Genomic DNA, 20,085 nt, shown 5'->3' with positions numbered 1-20,085 from the left:
TCTCCTCTGAGTCACCCACCTACTCTCCTCGCCCTCCAACAGCTTGTGGTAGGTGGAGAGCTCCACATCCAAGGCCAGCTTGGCCCCCAGCAGCCTGGTAGTCACACAGCAGCCGGGCCAGGTCCTCCTTGGCCTGCTGCAGGGCGGCCTCCACCTCGGCCAGCTTGTCCTGGGTATGTTTGAGGGCCACCTCACCCTTTTGTTCTGCCCCCAGGAAGGTGTTTGCAGGGCAGCACTCTGCCAGGACCCATCAGCAGACAGTAAGTGGGACACGGAAGACCAGATACCTACCTCCTTGCTGGGCTTCTCTTTTGTCCACTTTCATAATTTATTATGGAAGATGTGCAAATATAGAAAAATAAAGAAATAAGACAATCTATCTTAACCCGACCCCCTCAAAAGCTACCACTGCCACGCTGGTGTCCCACCTGTTTCTTGAGGTTGGTGATTTCTGCTTGAAGTCTCTGGATGGCTGGGTTGACCTCCACCTTAATCACTTTGAGGTCATCACCCTTTCTCCCGGCAGCTGCCTGGAGCCCCTGACCCTAAAACCAGGAAAAGGCAGGAGTGAAAGGTAGCACAGGGAGAACCAAACCCAGGGCAATTCACCCCAGACCTCAAAGCTTCACCCAACCAGGACTCCTGTGCCCTGCTCCGTCTGGTCATTGTGGACGAAATCAACCCATAGAGGAGACATGTTCCTGTCTGCTGGTAATGCAGGGTCTAGCTGAGGAAAGAACATTCCTACCACCATAGATATGCAACTGCCAAAGATCACAGAGCCAAATCCTGGACAGGAACACATCTCTGGTCTGTCCTTCCCAGCCAGACTCTGATAGGGGAGTTGCAACAGGCAACCCACAATAGGAAGAAGGCAGCAACTATTTCATGTGTGGACCTGGAATTATTACTGATGTTAAGGAACTGCCTTCAACTATGTTCCACTAAGGGAGGTAGTCGGAAGATCAGGCTCCCTGAAGATGTGCTCCCACAAACATGTGGCAGGAAAGGCAGTGGGAGCATGTGCTGGTAGAAAGAAACCAGCCTGGGTGAGACACGGGCTACAACGATGCATGGATTGAAGAGCTGGCTGTGCAAGTTTGAAAGCCTTGGTGTCTCTAAAGCATCTGGGTCTGCAATGTTGGGTCAGCTCCCCCAACATAGGAATGGTAAGACCCCAGGAAGCCTAGAAACTTCCAGTGATGGCTGAGTCAGAGATTTCATGGGCTCCTTCCCCACTAATCTCCAGGACAGGACATATGAAGGCAAGTGGCCCTACCAACCACCAGGCCAATGGAGCAGGTCAATCTCTATTGTCAGGGATGAGGATCCTACATGCTCTCTGGGCATAACCCAGCACAGGACAGTTCTCCAGGTGGGCATCTTGGTCTGGTACAGTGCTGGGCCTTGACATCAGAGAGGATGCTGTCCAAGTCCAGGTGCTGGTTATTGTCACCACATTGGTACCATTAGACTGTCTGCTGTTCCTGGGCCAGTTCCTGTCCAGCAGAACAGGGATCAGTCCTCTGGAAAATCTCAGTACCCACATTAAGAGGTTCCCTGAGTGCCCTCGCCAGCAGCCATGTCCTCAGGGGAAGACCAGGGGAACTTTTCTCTCTTTCTAAGTTTTCCAACTATCCCAGGGGCTCCCAGGGAGCTCAGACCCCAAACTCATAGCAGCATAGAAGACTTGGAGGAATTCAGTTTCCTGCTGCAGGATGTCCACTTTGGCATTGAGGTCCACTCTGACCAAGCAGCCACTGTCCACATCCTGAAAGAAAGGAAGCAATGGGTCCAGTGGCCTCAAGATGCCAGAGGGAAAGTGACATTGACAGGGCAGGCACTGGGGGAGACTAACGAAGTGGAGACAATGCCAGGTGGATTTGATATCCTATGAAATTGAAAAACAAGACTTTGGAGCCAGAAATCAGGGTTGCCTTCATTCTTACTACTTCTGACAGTCTTGCCTGAAGCCCAGTGCTGACTTGGAGGTCATTTGCATTGGCCAGGGATGCTTCACAGCTGAGGAAAGTGAGCCCAGTACAGACAAGGTTGGAGAGCATAATGTTGCAAGAGCCCTGTCCCTCAAGACCTGAGGGACAAAGCCAGCTGCCTCTCACCTTCTTCAGCACCATGGAGTCACCCTCAGCCTTTGTCCTGCTGTTGACCTCTGCTTCACATCTGGCAGGAGTCTATAGAAGAGGAGACTGTTAGTCTCAAGACATTCCCTTTTCTCTGCTTTCCTACACTCTGAACCCACATCCACAAACAGATTCACAAGTTCCTGGAAGGAGAGGCCAATTCTATGCCCTAGCACTGCTCTCACACCAGACCTGGGATCCACACGCATTTTGGCCCAACACCAAGTGTCCCACCTTCCCCCCACCACTCACTTCTCATATTCTTCCATGGAACCCTGGGTGACCCTCAGCTCTGCTTCCTGCCTCATCTTCTCTGCTGTGAACTTGTCCACCTTGACTTAGCCCTCAAAGTTGGGCTCCAGGCTGGAGGTGCTGTAGCGGCACCCACCTGGTCTCCAGAATCTTGGTTTCACTGCTCAAGGAACCGCACCTGAAAACAGTGAGTCCAAGGGCTCAGCTCCACAGGACAGCCACAGTGGGCTTGGGCTTGGTGAGAGTGACAAGTGACTCCAGTTTGGTGTTAATCCCAACATGCTATGCTAGAGATTAGTTCACCCCATTATTTGTAGAGATTTCTGGTATGTTTACATAGAGGCCCAGGTTTCCTGATGTAGGATAAGGACTGAGCCTTTGGATGTTTACCAAGTTCCCTAGTTGATTCTTGTTTGCACCAAAGTTTGAGAACCACTGGCCTGCATCATTTGGAAGAGATGTCAGGAAAAGACTCATCAATGAGCCAGCAAAATAACTCACTTTCGGGAATATTTCCTTTTTCCCATGATTCTGTCTGTATTCCTGACATTGCAAGTGACAGCCACAATAAGTAGCAAAAGAGAAAAATTTCGCTGATAATCAGTATCTTGAATTTGAGCACCTTCTTGGTAAAGCTCACGAGACACTGTCTCCCTGCAGCAAACCTCCTCCCCTATTCATCCCTCAGTTTCTGCCCCTACCTCTCATCCCAGCAGCCCTTATCAGGCAATGAAGGAAGAACATAGTTTAGTTTAATGTTTTCCAAGATGGAGGTTTAATCACGCAGGAGCCCCATACAACTTATCACCTTTTTTTTCAACTTCACAGAGGTATAATTGAGATATAATAAATGGTAATATATTTAAAGTGTACAACATGATGATTTGATTTATGTATACATTGTGAGAGGATTTCCCACATTTGAGTTAATGAACACATCCTTCACCTCACATGTTTTCTTTGTGTGTGTGTGTGTGTGAGAGAGAGAGAGAGAGAGAGAGAATGAGAGAGAGACTTAAGTTTCACCTTCTTAGCAAATTTCAATTACACGACATACACAGTGTTACCAACTACAATCATCAGGATAGAACATAGCTCCTTACTGCACCATCTACGCTGGTAAGGCAGCCTTAAATCCAGAGCTCTGGGCACATTCACCAGTTCTACTTTACTTCTTACTGGCTTCTTCTTATGTTTTCCCAGCTCCCAGTCTATGCAGTAGTGCTAATCCATAGTTGTTCCTCCCTAAGAAAGAGCACCCAGAGAAGGGTGGGGCCAGGCAGAACCACAGCATTCTTCCCAGACAATCCTGAGCGTCCCATTGGCACAAACCCAAGATGCAACCTCCCTGCCTGCCTCATCTTTCCCAGGGCTATTCACAATAAACCTCAATCCAAGGTTGCTCTAGGAGCGCACTGTTTGGTGCAGTTAGTATAAGAAGTCTGACCTCCTTTTGGTGCTAAGACGAGATGAGATCTGAAGGTCAGGATTCCTCTGGGCTACGAATATAGTTCACCACTTACAGCCTGGCCAACAGAATTTGAAAAACACCTGGTCAAATCATTTGCAATGGCCCTGTGCTCCTTTTCCAAGAGCCCATTAACTGGACAACATCTGATTTTTTGTGGTCTCCACTCACTGGCTTTCAGAGTGGAAATGCCGGTCTGCAGAGAAAGAAACTCCAAGACCCAAAATCACGTGGCAACTTATGGGGAAGAAACCATTTGCCAAAGTCAATGTGTCCACTTACAAGATATCCATTGACTATTTTTGACTTCTTTAAAACTGAACCTTGGGGCGCCTGGGTGGCGCAGTCGGTTAAGCATCGGACTTCAGCCAGGTCACGATCTCGCGGTCCATGAGTCCGAGCCCCGCGTCAGGCTCTGGGCTGATGGCTCAGAGCCTGGAGCCTGTTTCCGATTCTGTGTCTCCCTCTCTCTCTGCCCCTCTCCCGTTCATGCTCTGTCTCTCTCTGTCCCAAAAAATAAATAAATAAACGTTGAAAAAAAAATTAAAAAAAAAAATAAATAAAACTGAACCTGTCAGCCTGTTCTGATTCAGTATACATGCAGAACAGATTTGCTTTATTTCAGGGTAACACCATAAGGCCCTAGTTTGATGGGGTGGTGACAAGTAGCTGAAGGTCAGATCCAACCTCTTAGGGAGGCTTGGAGAACATGAAGAATAAAGTAAACACCTTCCTCCAGGGCCAATTAAAAGAGACAGAAACTGGGCTATCTGACCTCAGATAATCTAGACCAGCACAGTCCAATATGGTAGTCACTAGCCCATTTCTGTCCTAGGAGAAAGATCTTTCTGCAGATCCCTGAAGCTATCAAGGGCTGCTTGTCTGACCCCCCAGGCATGAGCCCTCACCTTGTCAATGAAGGTAGTGAACTTGTCATTGACTTCCTTGATCTTCCCCTCTCCAGCTGCTCACCTCCTGGGCCTCAGGGGCAATTTGCACATCCAGTGATCCATTACAACTTCTTAGATGCTCCCAGGGCAGACTGTTGGACATAAAACCTCAGCCCCTCAAAACCACCACCAAAGCCAAACCCAACAACACCAAGGCTGCCCACCCCATAACGCCTATCCCCATAGCTCCCCAGACTGCGGCCATGGCCCAGACCTCCAGCTATACTGATGGAGATGCTCTTGCTCCCACCAAAGCTAACGAGATTCCAGCTACTGTAACCTTGCAGACTGGCATGGCCTTGGCAACAGCCACCACTCTTACAGATGGACAGTGAGCTTTCTGTCCCTCTCTAGCACCATCTTGGCAGGATGGCCAAGCCTCTGCCAAAGCTCCTGCTCTGACACTTCAAGGCATAGACCTGCCAGCTCATGGTGACACAAGGGACGTGAGTGGCACTGAAGAGGCAGGAAGAGGCTGCCTCAATGTTTCTCCACTAGGGTGCAGAGGGATCCCCTCATATATCTCCTCGAGTTGCCAGCTGGCCAAGGAAAAGTTCTTCGATTTGGTTCCCCTGAAGCTGAAAGTGACAAGAAAAAAACCGATACCCTCTACTTGGGGACAGTATGTCAGATAATTATCGCTTAGTGAGCAGGGGTTTCTTATTATTTAAGTATCAGCTATCTGTTGACCTATGCAATACAAGGGGTGTATGATTACATCCAAAAAGCTCTCAGATAAGGTGTTTTCTTAGACCATTGTGTTTCAACCTTTTAGTTTTTAGAAGAGTGGTATTGAAGCTCAAGGTACATCTTCTAGAGGTTTTAGACAGTGACACTGAATTAGAAACTGACCTGGGGCGCCTGGGTGGCGCAGTCGGTTAAGCGTCCGACTTCAGCCAGGTCACGATCTCGCGGTCCGGGAGTTCGAGCCCCGCGTCGGGCTCTGGGCTGATGGCTCAGAGCCTGGAGCCTGTTTCTGATTCTGTGTCTCCCTCTCTCTCTGCCCCTCCCCCGTTCATGCTCTGTCTCTCTCTGTCCCAAAAAAATAAATAAACGTTAAAAAAAAAAAAAATTTTAAAAAGAAACTGACCTGGAAAGAATGGTGATTCAGAGAGACCTATTCGATGGAGTTTTCGATAATTGGTGGGAATCACTTCTGCTTCTCCACCCACCCGGCCAGATGTGTGTGTGTGTGTGTGTGTGTGTGTGTGTTCCCAAAACAGATGTGTCCAAAACAGAATAGAAAGTAGTTAAATAAACTGCATCCATAAATGGAATATTATTTAGATAATTTAAATGATGGTTACAAGTTTTATGCAAAAGAATATTTTTTTTCTGTTTTATTGTTAACTGAGAAAAGGGGCAATCAAGATTGAATAATATTGGAATTAGACCTGGAATAAGATTGGAGATAGAGTCTGAGAGCAGCTATATATATATATATATATATATATTTTTTTTTTTTTTAACTAACTAAAGCTAAATACATTTATTATTTTTTTAATGTTTCTTCATTTATTTTTGAGAGAGAGTGTGTGTGAGTAGAGGAGAGACAGACAGAGATACACAGAATCCAAAGCAGGCCCCAGGCTCCGAGCCGTCAGCACAGAGCCTGACACGGGACTCGAACCCATGAACCGTGAGATCATGACCTGAGCCAAAGTCAGACAGACGCTTAACCAACTGAGCCACCAAGGCACCCCAAAGCTAAATACTTTAGAAAAATATGTTCAAAATATTATACCTATATTTCAAAGTCTCAACAATAGTTATTTCATGTAAAGGCTGGTTTAAAATTTCTTTCACCTTTTACATTTCTAAGTTTGAAATAATGAGCAGGTGTTATTTTTGTAATACAAAGTATCAAGCGCCGTGATGTTCCAAACCCCTCTGCCGGGAAATGAAACAGCTCTTCCTTTAGCAAATGCTCAGGCAGGCCAAGGACACTGGTCTCTTCTTTTGGTCACCCCGTAATTATGAGGGCAGCCACCCAAGGGCATATGTGGACTCAGGCTCCTCTTACTACCTGTCACCCAGGCCAGGAAAATGCAGGTTACCACACTGACCAGCGGCCCCATCTCAGGCCCTTAATTCCCCTCTCCCCCCCTGAATCTGCAGGTGTGACAGCAGGCACCTAGCACACGTGAGCATTCACACATGCACAGGCAGGGCTCAGCGATCTCTCCCAGTTGGCTTCCTCTCCAGACCCAGACTGAGAAGCTGAGATATCTCCCCCACCTTCTAACCCTGTACCCTCCCTGCTCGGCCAGGCCCCACCCATTGTACAAACAACCCTAATCTGATCACCGGGAGGAGATCCAGGCAAAGGAGGAAAACAGAGTGAGGTATAATGGAAGTGACGTGGGATGTAAGATCTATACCTCCGGTTTTTTATTCCACTGCCATTACTTCCCAGTGTCGTGTCTGTGGGCTTTTCGGCTTCGGTTTTGTCACCTGCCCAAATGGGGTGATAATAACATCTGTCCTTGCTACTTAACTAAGGTGTTACATAAACCATTCAAGAGAATGGATGGGGCACCAGGGTGGCTCAGTTGGTTGTCAGGTCATGATCTCATGGCTCATGTGTTCGAGCCTCACGTTGGGCTCTGTGCTGGCAGCTCAGAGCCTGGAGCCTGCTTCAGATTCTGTCTCCCTCTCTCTGCTCCTCCCCTGCTCGCGCTCTGTCTCTCTCTATTTCTCAAAAAATGAATAAACATTAAAAAAAAATTTTAAGATAAATGTTACGCCCACATGTTTCTCCAGCAGCAATAATAGCAGCACCCCAACACTTACTGCCTGATTATTGTGCTCCAGAGGGTGGTAAGCGCTTTACAAAGATAATTTCATTTAAGCTTCACAACAGAGCTCTATGGTAGATAGTACCATTATGTCCAATTTTTACAAGTAGAAACTAAGGTTCAAAAGATTAAGGGGTTTGCCAAATAATACAACTATTTAAGAGGCAAAGGCAGGATTTGACCAAGGCTGACTGACTCCAGAACTAAATATGTACATGTCAAACTGATTCAGATATTGAACCCATAAAACGCGAGGAGGCGAGGATTGGGAGCCCTGCTGGGAGGTGGTGCATTTTGACCAGCAGCCCAGCCCAGGCCCACTGGACGTGAGAACTGGAAACGAGGGGGTCTGCAGTGGAGGGACCGGGTTTCCCAGGCAGAGGCAGAACATGGTTGTGCAACCCCTTCTGTTTTGTCCTCTTCCCTCATAGACAAGGCCGGGATTCTAAAGGAAGTTCTTGAGCACTCCAGGTCCATTTGACCCTGCAGAGATCTCTGTGGAAGGTCATGAGCTGGAGAAAGTGCCCTCCCAGCCCTCAGGAAGTTTCTAGTCAAAAGAGTCAAAGAAAGAGCCAACTGCAGTGGGTGCCCAAACTCTCTTCTGCTCCCAGCCTCTCCCCATGCACCTTAAAGCGCCCTCCTCTGGACCTCCCAGGCTGAAATCCCATCCCTGGTCCAGCCCTTTCCCTGCGGCTACTGGCTTCGTCTCCCTTCAGACCCTGCACAGAGTCCTGCATGTTCCTCATGCTCTCCTGCGATGGGTATTTGGAGAAAAAGTAGATCTTCTTGGCTTTTTTTTAATTATGAAAGAAATGTATGCTTTGAGCAAAAACTCAAACAATGGGACAAAGTATAAAGTACAGAGTAAAAGTTAACCCTCTTCACACCCTTTCACTCTCTCCTGTCACAGGGTCACTACTAGCCCTTAGAGCATACTATGAAAATTAGACACCCCTCCTGCCACACGGATGCAAAAATACTCAGCAATCTGGCAAACCAAATCCAGTAGTATATAAAAAAAGGCTAACATAGCATAACCAAGGGGAGTTAATTCCAGGAACACAAGCTTGGTTTAACATCTGAAAGTCAGGCACCTGGATGGCTCAGTCGGTTAAGCATCCAACTTCAGCTCCGGTCTGATCTCATGGTCTGTGGGTTCCAGCCCTGCGTCGGGCTCTGTGCTGACAGCTCAGAGCCTGGAGCCTGCTTCAGGTTCTGTCTCCCTCTCTCTGTTCCTCCCCTGCTCACACTCTCAAGAATAAATAAACATTTTAAAAAAAAAAACCTCTAAAAAATTAAAAAAGAAAAATCTGAAAATCAATCAGTATAATTCACCGTATGAAGAAAAAGGAAGAAAAATTATATGATCATTTGAAAAATTTCAAAAAAACACTAAACAAAATTCAACTCTCATTCAAGATTTAAAAAAAAAAAACCCACATTTAATATTATAGATAATGGGGAACACATAAAAGCTTCCCTGTAAGATTGGGAACAAGGTAAAAATGTCCACTTTGCTACTTTATTCAACATTATACTGTTGTACCGAAGGTTCCAGCCATCGCAATGAAGCAAGAAAAAGAAATAATACCAAACAGTCTGAAAAAGAGGAGACAAAAATCTTTATTCATAGACAACGTAACTGTGTACATCTAAAATCTTAAGGAATCTACAAAAAAGCCACTAGAACTAATATATGAATTTAGCAAGGTCAGGGTCAATATATTTTTTATTGTATTTCTGTATACTAGCAACAAATAATAAATTGAAAAGTTTAAATGTTATCTGCAACAGCATAAAAACATGAAATACTTGGGGATAAATGTAACACAATATGTGTAAGACCCATACCGTGAAAACTACAAATTGTTGCTGAGGAAAATTGAAGAAGATGTATTAATCACGTGTTTTATTTTCTGTGTTGTATTATGTTTCAACATCTTCAGGCTGAGGAGAGCCTGTTTTCCTGGGCTTGGCCCAGAACAAGTCTTTCATATGCAAACCAACCAATCCTGAGTCTGTAGCCTCTACTACATCCTTATCAAACTCTCCCATCCCAGAGCCAACATTTCCTTTGCCCTAAATCATCCCAGGGCCAGATACCAGGGAGCTAGAGACCACCACTATGCCCCAAAGCCCACGGAGTCATTCAAATTAGCCAGTCCTAAACGGTTTCATCTGCCCTGCCTTGCCTCGCCCTGCCCATGGAAACTGCGATCCCATGGCCTTGATGTTGCCCTCCTATCTGTTTCCTGATTGACACTGTGACTTCCCCCGTGACCCTATGTGGTCTGCAGTGACCCTGCCTCTGGGACCTGGGAGTATAATAGCCCTTTGCCTTCCAAGCTCCAGTCTTATTTCCTCCCAGCCTAGTGGGAGGCCAACTCAACAGCACAGATGGGGCTCTTTTATCCTGAGCTGGAGAGATATGCAGAGATCATCTCATTCTATCTCCTTGGAAGGAGAAATGACCAGTCTGATACAGCATAGCAATTCCCCCCAAGGTGAAGGTCAGCATTAAAGTCTCCCAACTACTGGGGCGCCTGAGTGGCTCCGTCGGTTAAGCGTCCGACTTTGGCTCAGGTCGTGATCTCGCGGTCCGTGAGTTCAAGCCCCGCGTCAGGCTCTGTGCTGACAGCTCAGCTCAGAGCCTGGAGCCTGCTTCGGATTCTGTGTCTCCCTCTCTCTCTGACCCTCCCGCATTCATGCTCTGTCTCTCTCTGTCTCAAAAATAAATAAATGTTAAAAAAAAAATTAAAAAAAAAAAAAAAAGTCTCCCAACTGCCAGTCAAGGGCCTTCCCCTCCTCACAGCAAGTAGGAGCATGAATGTCCTGCTCAAGTGGCTTTTCTGGAGGTGGTGAGCTGTCCAAGGACTGTCATTTGAGTGGACAAGGAAGGAGTGTGGTAAAGGGGTAAAAGAAGGAAAGAAGTTCATCTGAATTCATACGAGGACTCACAGGTAGAGAAAAGGAGGGAACCACAGGCGGGAAGGTGTCCTAAATTGTCTGCCACATCATCAGGATGTAAATATTTAGCCCAGTTCCCTATGGAAATAGAGCTTGTAAAACCCTTCTGCCTGTGCCCATCTCCCTTTTGTAGCCCAGGACCTGATAAGTCAGCTACCAGACCCGGTGGAAGACGGGCAGAGGCCCTGGTAGGAGGGGTGTGACCCAGATTCTAGACTCTCCTAGATACTAAACTCTCCTAGATTCTCTCCTCCTGTGACACTTAGAAGGAAAGGAGAATCTGTCCCCCAAAGCTGGTCACTCATTCCATTACCTGCTTAGAGCCAGACTTTGTTCAGGCTTCAGGCCTGTGTCCCCTGAGCTCATCTACACAGCTCATTTTGCTATTGGAGTCCAACATGAAAGTAACCTGTGTTTGCGTGGATCTGAAAAGAAGGGCTACGTCTCAGATAGAGTAGAAGCGAGGAGAGTGAACCATAGAAGGGGCTGGAAATTCACGGCACCGATAATCTGAGCAATTAAAGTAGCTGGGAATAAAAGCTGTCGCCTTATCTGCTTCACCTTCTTTCCCCTCAGAAAGTTATCAGAACAGCTCACCATTCCCAAAGCCTTGAAACAATACAAGAACTGGGAAGCAGAGGCCAAGTTTCTATGCCCACCCTGGACTTTATCTGTTTCCTTCCCTAAACTGACGATTCAGAATCACAGCCCTAAATGGGTGGGACACTAGACCCTGTTTAGGGCCTTGTTCATGCCTGCATAGTAAATATACCCTAAAACAGCCAGGTCCCCACATTTCTCCTTCCTAGTAGGCACCCTCACCTCCACAGACCTCTCCCACCTAACCAAGCTCCGGGAGCTCTCAGGGTCCATCTCCGAGCAGCACATCAGCCATGACTGGCCATCCTCATGTATTATCACCTTGCCCCCTTCAGCCTTCAGACCTCTTCCTGTCTCGTACCCTCAAACCTGGGGCCAGCTGGTCTGGGATCAGGAAAAAACATCTATTCACTATTAACGCCTCCCCTACGTTGTTCAAAGCCATCTCGACAGCCTCTAGGGATGCGGAAGAGTCTCACAGACTCAACCAAGGCCTCACCAAGGTTTTGGAGCTAAAGTAAAAATGAGAGAGAAAAGAATCCCCCCAGGATTTTTTTTTTTATTTGAGTTATTTTAAGACACATCTGCTACATCTGAATACCCACACGTATATCTCGACCTGACCCAATCAAAGACACCAACTCCCATTTTGGCAACTCTGACTAGTCTAATACCAACCCCAAGAGCCCAGCCCTTCCTGAGTTCCCAGGAAGCTGCAGTCAGATGACAAGGCCTTTGTGGGGAAGAGGCTGAAATCGTCTCCATGACCACAGGAGAAGGCTGCCCTGATTGGGGTGTCCAGGGGGAGGGGCTCCCAGAGGGCTATGGCATGGTTGGGGGCAGGGGTGAAGGGGGGACAAAAGGGCCCATTATCTGCTGAATGCGTTGGAGAACTTCTCTGGTGGTAGTGGAGAAATGTTCTGTGAACAAAAGCAGTTTTTTGTTTTGGAGATCACTTTATAGTCCTCCAGAGACTTCCCCAGGTCCTCTCCTTCAGCCTTTGTTGAGAACTCCCACTGGGTACTTAGGTCTGGGTACTGGGTACGTAGAGCACCCAGTGACCTAGGTTGAGCTAAGAAAATACTAATTCCGCCTTGGAAGCTTAGAGCTGCAGACAGCCTGGCTGGAACTCAGGGGGGCCAGCTGATTTGTCCTGAGGAGCAGGGACATCAGCTCGGAACTCTTGTCAGAAGGTGGGGGTTGGGGGTGGCATCTGTGGGAAAATGCTTTTAAGAAGAGTGGCTTTTTCTGGGGAAGAGAATTTTCCACAAATCCCCCTGTCACCCTCCTGGCAATATCCCAGTCCCCAGATCTCACACTTTTCTAAGAACATCATATCCACACCCTGACTCCAGGGCTAGTCCCTCCAGTCTCTGTTCTTCAAGACTTCCAGAAAAAAAAGAAAATACACTGCCCTTGGCTTCTCCCAGCCACACTGCCTCAGGGCCATATGTCCCTGCCCCAGGAAGCTTCGCTTTTATATATTTCCCAATCTCTCCCTTTTCCGGTGTCTTAAATTAGACAGCAATGAGTAATAACAGCTCCTGACTGCCCATTTCTGCCAAGGCTTGACATTAAACGCACATCACATGTTATAAATTGCAGATGAAGTTTATTGTGCAGACACCCAGACCACAGCACTTTAGATGCAAAGCCAACAAGACGGGCTATATACACAGAAACATGTTTCCCTGGGGGGCAGGCCCACGAGAAAGACGCAGGCTTTGAGATGGGGCCTTCAACAGAGTAGTCCTCAGGAGGAGGACCACCAAAGGGGCAATGCAAGGAGGGACCAGGCAAGGGGGCATGGCTGGAAGTACAAGCCTGGGCGATGCAGCTCCTTCCCGGGGGGTGGGGGGGGGGGCGGGGGGCAGAGGGTGTCACTGGCTCCAATCAACTGGTTCGGAGAGAAGATATTTCAAAAACCATATGTGAGCAACCCTTTCCCCCAAAATGTCATCAGGGGTGGAGGACAAGGTTTGATTTGCTGCCAATGGGATGTACAGAGACAGGCTTCTACATTCTAAAGCGGCAGAATCGAGAGTAGGACTCCATCTTTATCTAAAAGAGAAGGTCACGCTGGAACTATAACCTTCACCTGAGCCAGTACCACCCTTTTCAGAGCCGGAGCCCCCTCTGGAGCCGCCTCCAGAGCCATAGCCCCCTCCAGAGCTGGATCCGCCTCTGGAGCCCCCTCCAGAGCCATAGCCCCCTCCAGAGCTGGATCCGCCTCTGGAGCCCCCTCCAGAGCCATACCCCCCTCCACTGCCCCCTCGGGAGCTTGATCCTCTGCCTCCAGAGCTGTAACTGCCACTTCCAGAGCTGTATCCTCCTCCTCTAGAACCGGATCCTCTGCCTCCAGAGCCAAAGCCGGCCTTAGATGTCATGCTCGAAGACACGGTGCTGCTTGTCACAGCTGCGGGGAGAGATGGCATCCCCGTGGAGAGTCTGAGTGCCTCGGCATCCTCCCGACACACCACCCACAGGGCAGGAACACCCCCACTACTTACACACAGTCACGTTGCTACTGAGGTCTCCAGACATCCTGTCAGAAAGAGAGAAAATAGCTTATGGCAGAGCCCTTGGGTTCTGGGTGGCTCAGTCCGTGAAGCGTCCGACTTCGGCTCAGGTCATGACCTCATGGTTCGTGAGTTCGAGCCCCGTGTCGGGCTCTGTGCTAACAGCTCGGAGCCTGGAGCCCGCTTCTGATTCTGTGCCTCCCTCTCTCTCTGCCTTTCCCTCACTCACGCTCTGTGTGTGTGTGTGTGTGTGTGTGTGTGTGTGTGTCTCAAAAATAAACAAATATTAAAAAAGAATTTTTTTAAAGAAAGCAAATTCCCTTCTGATTTGCAACCCGTGTTTGTATTTAAATCCATCTGAGGGAGTCCGCTATTCAGAATCCCAACCACGCTAGAAATTTTGAAACAAGGCTGCACTGTGAACATTCAACTGGGAAAGAACTGTAACCCTGTACAGCCTCCCTATTCTCCCCTCCTGCCCCGCCCTCCTCTGCTTCGTCTGAAATCTGTCCCGCTTCTTCTTGAAGGGCATGGCCTCGAAGACAAGTCCAGAGCAACACCCTGAGCAAAGCGGCTCCTTCCCCACATACTGGCTTGCTGCTGGCCTGGGGTAGCTTGTCCCCTTCCAGCTGCTTCAGCCAAATAAAACCACTGGGGACGCTGGTGACACTGACAGAGGGCTCAGACAGCATCGTCAAACAGAGGAAGAAAAGTTCCCTTTGGCGGGTTAGCAAAGGGTTCAGTCTGTCACTCCAGAAATCTGCAAAGAATCGGGTCTGGCACCTGCTGCAGGGGAGCTGTCAGCCAGTCAGCATGGTCCAACACGTGATCCCCCTGTTCTGGGTCGCAAGGTGGAGGCAGACAAGGCCATCCACCCAGCAGACCCATAAACCAATGTCTCGTACTCTCTAGGACCAACATGATTTCACAGCATTTTAGTTTCTCTTTCAGAAAAGACCAAGATTAATGTACTGCTTAATCTACTTTGATTTAATTTCACTTAACTGGGTGTAATTTAATCTGACTTGTTAGTCATGCCATATTGATAAATCTACAACTGTACGTTAATGCTTTGGGTCCTGAATGGCTGCTTGGGGAATGTGGTGACATCAGCTCTCACCTGTCAGAGGTCCTGGCCCACCCCTGCTTTCCCTGCCTTTGCCTCCAGCCCCGGTTCCAGGAGAGAGGGGAGGGTGGACCACGTGACCCTCCTGCTTCCCAAGTGTCCCCACCTGCACTCCTCGCCCTCCAGCAGCTTGCGGTAGGTGGCGATCTCCACGTCCAGGGCCAGCTTCACGTTCATCAGCTCCTGGTAATCCTTCAGCAGCCGGGCCAGGTCCTCCTTGGCCTGCTGCAGGGCATCCTCAAGGTCAGAGAGCTTGCCCTGAGCATCTTTGAGGGCATGCTCTCCTTTCTGCTCCGCATCCGCAATGGCTTCTTGCACACTCTTACACTGGGAGAGAAGGAGAAAAGGTTTCTGTTAGTCTGGAGAGCTGAGTCTGCCTGGCAGAGGGGGAGGGGAGCAGATGTGTTTAGGGCGTGAGAAGCCAGACTCACTGGCCCCGGAAGTGTTGGGTCCCCCTGGAGCTGACGCAAGTCGCAAACAAGGATGCTGAGACTTGCTGCCATCTCTGGGGCATCGCCTTCCAGCTGCCTCTGACTGGACCCTGATGCGTTGCCCATAATGACCCTTACTTCACAGCACAGGGCCAGAGGCACTGTCCCAGTCTATAGTCGCAAATGAAAACATCCCATGTGGACAACTTCACAGAACCCCTGCTGCCTCTGGAGTCCATTCTCTGCCCCACGTTATCTCTCCCAAGCCACCATCCACCCCCCGGCCAGCTCCCTGCCACGGCTGCTGCCCCACCACCGCACCGCCACTGGTGTTTCAGGACAGTGCCAAGCATGGAGGGCAGGCTCTGTCTGCCACCCCCACCCCCCTGCCACCGGCCAGATGACTTCTTGCCTTATTTATTATCACTCCCTTCCGCTCATGGAAGCAATCCAAAAGGTAGCACAATTCTTTCCCTGCACTAATCCTCACTTTGGAATGTCTCTTATACCACCGTAAAAATTGTGATAAGCCTTAAATTTTGTTACACTCAAGGTGGTTGGGATCGACATATGCTAGATCCGAATTCCTCAGTTTCTCCTCTCTCTCACACACACGCAGTCGCACACACTCACCCGTACACAACCTCCCACCCACCCGAACCTCACTTGACCCCCAGAGGCGCACAGCCTTGGGGGTCACGCCCACCTGCTTCTTCACATGGGCGATCTCCCCTTGCAGCCTCTGGATCATGCGGTTCAGCTCACTGATCTCCATCTTGACCTCCTTCAGGCTGTCTCCGTGTTTCCCTGCAGTAATCTGGAGCTCCTCGTACTGTACGGGAAGAGGGCAGTGGCAGCGTGGAGGAAGCTTGGCCCAAGCCAAGGTAAGTCTGATGCAGGCTGGGTCAACCAAGCTGCATTTGTGGGAGGTGGGGGACCGTCTCACGTCCCCTCAAGGACTTGGTGCCATTGTCAGTTGAGGGCAGTTGAGGCACTATGGACACTTGCTTGGGAATGATGCCCAACTTCCATTAGACAAAAGCACCAGTAATCTCACGGGACACGTTCCGGCCGGGGTGAAGCCCAGCTTGTTAGACAGAGCTGAGGCTCTCTGTGCTGTCCTTGCACTTGCCTTGCTGTGGTACAGGGCCTCGGCCTCTGCCTTGCTCTTCTGGGCGATCTCCTCATACTGGGCACGGACCTCGGAGATGATGCTGTCCAGGTCCAGGCTGCGGTTGTTGTCCATGGACAGGACAACGCTGGTGTCGGTGATACTCTGCTGCATCTGGGACAGCTCCTGCAACACACGGGGAGGTCTGGCCATGGCTTCCCTGCCCACAGCCAAAGGCGGTGAGGAGACATTCCCCTCCCCGGTGTTGAGGACATATGGGTTCTCAGACTAAGCTGGGTGGGATACACTGGGTGAGATTAAAGCAAACATAAACACCAATCCCAAGCTTCTGCCGAGGGTGACCAGAGAATTATGGGAGTCGGCATTTGTGAGCCTCCTAGTTTATAGCTTTGATCACTTACGCAATGTTGATAAGTTTGATGCCCCCAGAAGGAAGCCTGTGGATGATAAATGTCTTACATTTTACTTCCTGTTTCAGAAGATATGTGTGCGCCTGGGCAGGGAGGGAAGGTCTGCTGCATTTTGATCTCTGAAGTACATTAGACGTAGGGATGGGGACAGGATAGATCTCTTCCTAAGGGGAGCTGGACACTTGAGGAATGGAGTGAGGGAAGTTGTCCTCTGTTTCCTGAGCCTTACTTCTTGTGACATCAGAGGAGAAAGCTCCTCTCTTCCAAGACCTACGTCACCGAAACCCCCTTAGTGGCTTGCAGTGATGGCAGGTTGAAGTCAGCCAGTCCACAGACCCCACTCATCCCACATTTTCACAAATTGGGAAGGGCTTCCTTGGTGGGAAGGGTGGGAAGCCAGGGTGTCTCCAGGAGCAGCCTCCTTACCGCATCAAAAAGGAATTTCATGAACTCGAGCTCCTGATTCAGCACATCTGTCTTGGCCTGCAGCTCCACCTTGGTCATGTAGACATTGTCCACGTCCTGCAGAAAATGTGAGGGGCCTCTGGTGAAACTCATGCACTGCTCAGTGTGCGGGCCCCACGCCCTCTCTCTGACCCTCTCTTCTACCCAGTCCCTGCTAACTGCTCTCCCACATCCCAGGCACCTCAGATGAGTCTTGTCTCCACGGGAGCTCATTTGTTCTCCAGCCTGTCTGCTTGGACCCAGCGGGCTTCCGAAGCCCCCTCATTCCCACCCAGCCATGACATGCTCTGGCTCACCTTTTTAAGTGTCACAAAATCATTCTCAGCAGCTGTGCGCTTGTTGATTTCATCCTCGTACCTGTGGGGACCCGGGGACACGGCTGTTAGATTAGTTCCAGCTTGTTTACTTTTCTCTTTCTCTTTTCCGACTGGACCCACCCTGAATTCTCCATTCTCTGAGAATATTAAACACTCTTTTAACGATCTAAATTGTAACTATGATGTCCCAAATAAGGGTGCTCTTCTACAAATTAACTTGCAAACATGGGGGAAAAGTCACGATCTCTAAAGCCCTACATGTCTTCCTCACAAATGATCGACACACGAATCGACCCCACCGATGCAGTGGGGAGAGGCGTGGCCTCCTGGGGGATGACTGGACAGCTATGATCAATATTGATCTCCATTCGGAGTTTGCCACCTACTTCTTCTTAAAATCCTCAACAAGATCCTGCATGTTGTTCAGCTCTGAATCTTGTGATGTTCTCTCTGCAGAGAGCGTATCCACATATTTCTTCAGTTTGGCAATGTACATTTGAAAGATGGGCTCCAGGTTGGTGGTGCGGGTGCTGACGTCCATTTGCTGTAGCAGCTCCCATTTGGTCTGCAGTACCTGGTTCTGCTGCTCCAGGAACCGCACCTACAGGGTGACCAGAAGGAGAGCACATGAGCTCCGGATCACCCTTCCCCCCAGCGGGCCACACTTGCCGGAGTCCGTTCTGATCCTGCTTCGGGACTTAGAGAAGTTTCCACAGCTTTGTGCTCACTAGCCGGATGCTGGATCCGGCTTGAGCTCCCTGCCTCCACACTTGGAAGGTTCTACAGACTCCTAATGTTATAGCTGGCACTTTCCACGCAGAGAACTCTTTTTCCTACTTCACCGCCCACTGTTTTGTTTGTGGCTGCTCCCAAGACTCCAGGCCATTTCTCTCTCCCATCCTAGTTGAATTTCCGGCAAAAGTCCCATAAGGTCCTGGGCAAACCAAAAATAGGCATCCCCTGGCACTGATCCTAAAGGTGCTGAGTGTGAGAGCACCGGAGGGCAGGGCTCCTCGGTCTGATTTTTACAAGCCTCATAAATTTCTTAGGCAAGTTCATCTGCCTTGAAATAGGGCAAAACCCTGTAATGCTCAAAAGTGACACCAATAAAGACTTTCTGGGTCACAAAACTGAGAATGCTTCTCTTAAAGGCAGGAATCTCTTTCATCCCCAAACAGATGTTTCGGGTGCAGCTTCCCAGAACATAATGGACTAATAGCTTTTCGGGAAGGAAAGACTGTCTCAGAAGACGTCTTACCAATTCCTTCCAAAATCGGCTGGCACGTGGCCTGAACTTCTCAGTCCATTTTACTGGCCTCTATCAGTGTTTCCACGATTTTCAGAATTTTCCATAAATATTACTTATTTGGGCTGAAGCCATAAAGCCAAGGATGCAAATAATTCCTAACTGCAGACTGTCTCAGAAGATGTGGCCCATGAAGCCCGCACGTTGCCCATTTGGGAAATACACCAGGCTATTTGACTACACCAATGGCTCCTGGAAGAAATGAATCTGTGCCGTTGGCTCGTCAGGTAGAAGTGGAAGTAGGGCATCCTGAGCATCAAGAGAGAGCCAGCTTCTCATGACTCACCTTGTCAATGAAAGAGGCAAATTTGTTGTTGAGAGTTTTGATCTGCTCCCGCTCCCGAGACTTCACATTCTGGATCTCTGGGTCAACTTTCACGTTGAGAGGCTGCAGGAGGCTCTGGTTGACAGAGACTTCGTGGATGCCTCCACCAGGGAATCCTCCAGGCCCCATGCCACCAGGACCCCCAAAACCTCCAAAGCCACCGCCACCTCCAAAGCGGCCGCCGCCGAAGCCGCCTCCACCGAAACCGCCGCCTCCAAAGCCGCTGCCTCCACCAAAGCCACTGCCGCCACCAAAGCCACCGCCGCCTCCAAAGCCGCTGCCGCCTCCAAAGCCACCTCCTCTGCCACCAAATCCACCACCGGAGCCGAAGCTTCCACCTCCTCCAGCCACACTAATGGAGATGCTCTTGGTGCCTCCAAGACCAACAAGGCTCCGACTGCCAAAGCCGCCTCCACCGAAGCCCCCTCCGCCACCGCCATGGCGGCTCAAGCAGGAGAAGCTAGTGGCCGATCTCCGGCTCCCACCGGAGACCACGGCTGAGCCACTGCTGAAGCCCCGGAATCTTCCTCCACCTCCTCCTCCTCTTCGAGATTTGCACGAGATCTGACAACTCATGATGCCTTAGCCCAGTGAGGGAAAGTGAAGGTTCCCAGACGAGTTAAGGCTGGAGACTCCGCTCTGCTACTGGGAGACTGTCAGGGCCCCCTTTTATACCTGCCAATGAGGTATTGATGTGCATGGGCGTGGGCAGACTGATGCACAGGTTTGGTCTGTGGCCTGGAAGCTACGCCTGGTTACTATTATCAAGCTAATAGCCATTAAAAATCTACTAATCAGCTCCATCCCAAAACTTGCTTCGACTGCAAACTTCTCCTGTTTATCTGGGCATCTGTCATGCAATTCGATTTTTGTGAAAT

At 49.4% G+C, this 20,085-nt stretch overlaps 1 protein-coding gene across 1 annotated transcript; it reads right to left on the bottom strand.

Moving 5' to 3' along the window:
- Positions 1–12,768: 12,768 nt before the first annotated feature.
- KRT2 (keratin 2) lies at positions 12,769–19,858 on the bottom strand. Its single transcript, XM_086713303.1, has 9 exons — positions 19,169–19,858; positions 17,963–18,177; positions 17,556–17,616; positions 17,221–17,316; positions 16,385–16,549; positions 15,959–16,084; positions 14,928–15,148; positions 13,687–13,721; positions 12,769–13,592 (listed from the first exon to the last, which is right to left on the bottom strand). The coding sequence occupies exons 1-9, from the start codon at positions 19,781–19,783 to the stop codon at positions 13,234–13,236; spliced, it is 1,893 nt and encodes a 630-aa protein (XP_086569429.1). The 5' UTR covers positions 19,784–19,858; the 3' UTR covers positions 12,769–13,233.
- Between the last annotated feature and the right edge of the window lie 227 nt (positions 19,859–20,085).

This window comes from Puma concolor, chromosome B4 (genome assembly GCF_028749965.1).
Source record: "Puma concolor isolate L17-30 chromosome B4, mPumCon1.1.hap2, whole genome shotgun sequence".
Classification (NCBI taxonomy): Eukaryota; Metazoa; Chordata; class Mammalia; order Carnivora; family Felidae; genus Puma; species Puma concolor.
Note: the sequence above shows the minus strand (reverse complement) of the source record. Positions and strands in the feature narration are given on the sequence as shown.